The sequence below is a fragment of the Sinocyclocheilus grahami genome, unplaced genomic scaffold (assembly GCF_001515645.1).
Source record: "Sinocyclocheilus grahami isolate Dianchi unplaced genomic scaffold, SAMN03320097.WGS_v1.1 scaffold16.1, whole genome shotgun sequence".
In the NCBI taxonomy this organism is placed as follows: domain Eukaryota; kingdom Metazoa; phylum Chordata; class Actinopteri; order Cypriniformes; family Cyprinidae; genus Sinocyclocheilus; species Sinocyclocheilus grahami.
This window is the reverse complement of record NW_015505195.1, coordinates 4,108,423-4,114,188: the sequence shown is the minus strand read 5'-3', so window position 1 is coordinate 4,114,188 and position 5,766 is coordinate 4,108,423. Positions and strand designations below refer to the sequence as shown.

Here is a 5,766-nt window from a genome sequence, read left to right as displayed (position 1 = left end):
TGGTGAGCATAAGAGTTTTTTTTCAAAAACATAAAAAATATTAATTATTCCAGACTTCTGACTGGTATATGTGCATTTATGCATTTTGTTTCATCTGTATTTAATTCACCACAGCTTGAAAACTAGTTTCATTACTTGCGCTTTAATAGTAATGTTAAAAACTTTCAATTTAGTAAATTGTAGTGAAATTATAGCGCTTTAAAACAGCATTTTAATGCCAGCAGAGGGCAATCACACCCATCAGTCAGTGTGGGAGAACAGCAAAAGGGGGTGTGACTCCATGGACCCCTATTGAGAGGGAGCAGCCATCCATAGCTTTGATAAGAGAGCTGCTCTCTGGTCACTGCAGAACACAGAGCCTTTTGGCACAAGGGATCCCAAACTGCAGCAGTGCCTTCATCAGTGTCTTTGCTTCAGCTTCAGCCTCTGCCATCTGTTTTTAGTTTCTGATTTTGAAGCAATTTCCTCTGACTTGTATATTACTGGACTTTGCCTTGAAGATGGGGATACGAGATTATAAATTGATTTATCTTATGACACTGGCTTTGCTTCTGAGTGCTTGTGCTTCAGAAGCGAAAAGAGGAAGTCAAGACAAGACAACTGTTGGCAAGGATAGTTTTAATCAAGATGATTCACAAGAAAGCACACCGCAAGAAGTGTTCCGTGTGGAAGATGACGATAAAGGAACCATGGTCACACAAACTACAAGTCATTTGGCCTTCACAGAGATGGCCAATTCGTCACTGGCTGAAAATAGAAACAGCACTGAAATAACTAGTGAACAGGTTCCTAATGGTGATCCAACAAAAAGGAGCATCACAAAAATCCAAAATCCTTTGTTTCCCATTACTGACAGCTCTTACAGTGCTTATGGGATTCTCTTTTTGGCTTTTGTGGTGTTTGCCTTTGGCATCGTGGGTAATCTGGCGGTAATGTGCATTGTGTGGCAAAATTACTTCATGAGGAGCGCATGGAACTACTTTCTTGCAAGTCTGGCTTTTTGGGATTTTCTGGTGTTGTGCTTCTGTCTGCCTGTGGTGGTCTTTAACGAACTCACCAATAAGAGGCTTCTGGGAGATTTCTCCTGCAGAGTTGTGCCTTACATAGAGGTAAGGCCCTTCTAAGGCATTGTCAAGTTTACATTTAGTCTTGATCAATTTCTCATGGTCTAATGTACCTGAAAAATATATCTTAAATGTAGCTAGTGCCAATATTTTTTAACAGGAACTTTTAAATTCCGATACAGTATTAATTCTGGATTTCTAACACTGCAGTAAAATAACCCTGTAACTTTAACTTTAGTTTTCATAAAACACACAGAATTAACTATTTTAAACACCCATGTAAGTAGTCACCTAAAAGTCCTTACAAATCTACATGTAAATCTTTATGATTACTATTTATGACAATCAAGAGTGACGCACACCATATCGGTTATATATTATTTGACAATGTTGCAGATTTTTGATTTATCATTGTTGATCAATATAGGATATTTAATTGTGCACTTCCTCTTATTTTAACATATCAATTACCTTTGTCATCATCTAATGCTCATTTAAAGTTTATCTAGTAATTGTAACTTTAAGTAAGCTAGTGTTATTTAGTAACACTGTCAAATGTAAAATAATTTAATTAGTAATTAGTCAAATTCAGATGAATATCAGTTTTTCATACTTTATATTATACTGTTCTGATTCCTAAATTCACTTGTAGCATTTATTTATTTTTTGTAGCCTAACTAAATCTCTTAAGGTACCACTATCTATGTCATTATATATTTAAATATTTATATTATATTTAATAATAATAGCATTTCACGATAACATGAAATTTCACATAACATGAAAATAATTACCACAGTTTTAATAATCTAATAATTTATTTTTACTGTATCTCATGAAAAAACATAATGAAAACACAAACATATATTATATGATTATAACAATAATGATTTTTTTGCACACCCTCCAGGTAACCTCTCTTGGTGTGACAACCTTCAGTCTGTGTGCTTTGGGCATTGACCGCTTCCACGCTGCCACAAGCTCTATGCCAAAGGCCCGACGAGTTGAGCGCTGTCAGAAGGTCCTGGCTAAGCTGGCGGTGGTTTGGATTGGCTCCATGGTGCTAGCGGCTCCTGAGCTGCTCCTGTGGCAGCTGCATCAGGTGACACCACCTAGTCTGGGTCACCAAGTGGACACCTGCATCATGAGTCCATATCCAGATCTCCCCGAATCCATCTATTCTCTCATTATCAACTACCACGATGCACGCATGTGGTGGTACTTCGGCTGTTACTTCTGTCTGCCTGTTGTCTTCACCCTGCTCTGTCAGCTGGCCACATGTCATGTATCCGGCGGGAGCGGAAGTTCTTCTAAGCGGCCCGAGGAACGATCTCCATCCAAAAAACAAAAGCTTCAGCACGCTCAGCAAGTCGAACGGCAGCTCAACTGCACGGTCATGGCTCTAGCAGTCGTATATGGTGTCTGTACACTGCCAGAGAATGTTTGCAACCTGACTTTGGCGTATGCTCCCATCCAGGTGTCTGAGGTGGTGACTTCTCTTCTGGCCCTCATAAACCAGTTCTTTCTGTTCTTCAAGTCATCTGTGACACCAGTGCTGCTGCTTTGCCTGTGCAAGTCTCTGGGCCAGGCCTTCATGGACTGTTGCTGCTGCTGCTGTGAAGAATGCCAACCGAGCAACTCTTCATCTACCCAAAATGTCGCTGAAGGCAAGCTCAAGACCACAAATGACGTGTCCTCCATTTTTTTTGACAAAGCCAAGGACAGTTCAACCATCTTGTCCATTGGCAGCTGAGTAGGTGGATCCCGTCCCTAAGTGATGACATCATGAGATGACATGGAACCTACAACCTACCTTCTTCCCATTATCCACAAGTGGTCATCTTTACATTAGCAGTTCTTACTGTTATGTTGGAGCAAGTTAGCTTTGCAATTTGTCCAATTTGCAATTTTGGTTTTGGTACAAACTTAGTGGGTAAAAATCATTTTTTAGTTAAGATCTAAGTTCTAAGTTTGGCATCTGAAGGCTAATTCGCTCTAAATTATGTTCACAAATCTGAAGATTAATTCCATAATATCTCAGGATGGCTCAATGTACCTATAAATTCTTAAAATGATAATTCACCCAATAATTTACTCACCCTCGCGTCATTTCAAACCATTGACTTTTTCTCATCTGTAGAACACAAAAAAAGATATTTTGTAAGACGTCTCCATGTTTATGTCCACACAATGGAAGCCAGAGGGCTCCAGTGTTGTTTTGGACCCCAGTGACTTTCATTGAATGGACAAAACAATGTTTCATTGTATCCACTTTTGTGTTCTGCAGAAGAAAGGAAGTCATACCGGGTTGGAACAACATGAGGGGGTGTAAAAGATGCCACAATTTTGATTGTTGGGTGAACTATCCCTTTAATATATCACCAGGGTCTCCATTAAGTCACTGTAATTTTTACTTCAAATGTCCCACATTCATAGATCTACTTTTCTGTACAGACAATGAATTTTACACATAGCTCTGAGTGTATAAATATTCATTATATCAGAAATGCAGTGAATACTACCAGATCACAAATAACACATCATCTTGTTCATATAATAGGAAAACTTGTGAAACAAAAATGTAAGGAGTTTTTGTCTGTTACTCAGGCAAATGCTATTTATCACTAATTTTAATTAATGCCTCTTTTTTCATAACCACTGAACATTGAACATTGGTCTACACTGTTGATTGTGAACTTCTGTATATAAGCACTCAGCTGTATTAGAATGTAAATAGATCATTTTTGAATGCAAACTCCCTGAGCAAACTAGCTTTTCGAGCCCCTTCATGTAGTATGGTGAGACAAAAAGACAGAATTTGAATGGTGTACCTCCTCAAGGGATTATTGTAACTTTGCATATAGCTGCTTTCATAAGCAAATTCTTTTAAAAGTCCATAAACAGTTTATAAAACTCTATTCAGTAAATGTCTTTAAATAATTTATGTTGTCTTATTCATCTTTGAAATTGCAAGAAATAGTGTCAAGAGTTGTACTAATCTCTCAAATGTCCATCAGGGCCTGAGGGAGAAGATTTGTCCTTAAAGACTTGGTTTCTTCATTCCCTTAAGGTTTCTATTGTTCTGAAAAGGAGATGGAAGCTTCTACTGTGAATATCAATAGCCAGACTACGGCTGAGTTGCCAAGATACCGTCTAAAAATTCACGTGTTTTTTCCAGAATGGCCAAGTGTGAACAAAAAACCCACTTGGATTTGCCACCTTTTCTTGTCAATGTAGGAATCAAAGAATTCATCAGTAGTACAACGTTTGTACGCTTGTCATGTTCGTCGGTGTGCTGACCAGTACGTATGGAAGCAAGCTTAGACACTGAAAGGAGTCATTAGTCATATAAAATACGTGTTTTTTCAGATGGGCTCTCGAAAAACTCATCTTCAAATTGATTATCTAACATTCAGTGGACCGTGAAAGATATTAAACTAAATCAAAGATACAAATGTTTGGGTTAGACTGACGTGTGTTGTTGCAGGGGTTGTTGGGAGGGGGCTGGACCTCTTCTGTCTTGTGGTTTTGGCTTGCGCTCAGAGCCTTTCAGAGATTCAGAAGACAAGTGAGAGAGGTAGAGAATGGCCTCATTAGAGAAGTGAGGAGGGCTTTAAGAGAGGAGATCCACTGGCCATTATGACTGCAGGAGAACAGACAAGGCTCTGTTCTCCGTAATGAAGTTTGTGCCACAAATCAACAAATCTCTTCACAACACTCATTATGACAGGAAGCATTATACTACAGTAAATCATGGATATAATAAAAACAAAACATTAAAAGAGGTAGTTTCAGGTATATTGGTATATAGGTATATTTCAGTATATTCACTTTTGGATTTGGAAAGTACAATTGTGATTTACTTCATGTTAATTCAGTTGCATTCAAATTTACTCTATTTCATTGTCCAATTAAGCATGACAGCTCACATTAGATGTTCAGTGTCATGAGTTCTTATTGAGGTCACCTCCAGGACAATGTCATTTTGAACAAGAGGTACATCTCCCACTAGACAAACATATATTTGACGTCATGTTCCAAAACTCCAAGATAAAAAAAGGAGACTGACTGATTAGTCAACATAAAAGCACCTAATGGTTTTAGAATTTAATGTGATGCATTTATTATAAATCTATTTAAACGCCAGACTTGGAAGAAGAAGAAAAAGCATTGTGCAAGATTGTGCATCTGCAGGCGTGGCATTTTTCTGAAGGGCTAAAGAAACAAGCTCTAATTTAAAAAAATGTATTTCCAAACGAAGAAGTTGCAACTTAGCATGTCTGTGTACAAAATTCACGGTTTAAAATCATTTGTCACTGTATATAAGTCACAACTCAAACAAAGAAACCACAGAGTTGTTAAATGGCAATAGTAACAGTAACACAGTAATACGGTTCAGTTCGTTTCAATTCATCAGTTTATATATAATTGGGCCCTTAAGACATTACTTACATTCTACAAAGTTTTCCAAAGACTAAATCTGTCAAGTGTTGTGTATGAACTCTTTTGCATATATATATATATATATATATATATATATATATACAGACTAAATCTAACCTAAACATAGGAGCCTGGTAAAAATGCTCATTTAAACGAAAAAAAAATCTCAGAAAAATTCACGGTTTAAAATCATTTGTCACTGTATATAAGTCACAACTCAAACAAAGAAACCACAGAGTTGTTAAATGGCAATAGTAAC

At 37.4% G+C, this 5,766-nt stretch overlaps 1 protein-coding gene across 1 annotated transcript; it reads left to right on the top strand.

Moving 5' to 3' along the window:
- Nucleotides 1-349: 349 nt before the first annotated feature.
- On the top strand, nucleotides 350-3,990 carry LOC107549203 (prosaposin receptor GPR37L1-like). Its single transcript, XM_016230205.1, has 2 exons — nucleotides 350-1,109; nucleotides 1,975-3,990. Exons 1-2 carry the CDS (start codon nucleotides 501-503, stop codon nucleotides 2,815-2,817), a joined length of 1,452 nt encoding a protein of 483 aa, XP_016085691.1. The 5' UTR covers nucleotides 350-500; the 3' UTR covers nucleotides 2,818-3,990.
- The last annotated feature ends 1,776 nt before the right edge of the window (nucleotides 3,991-5,766 follow it).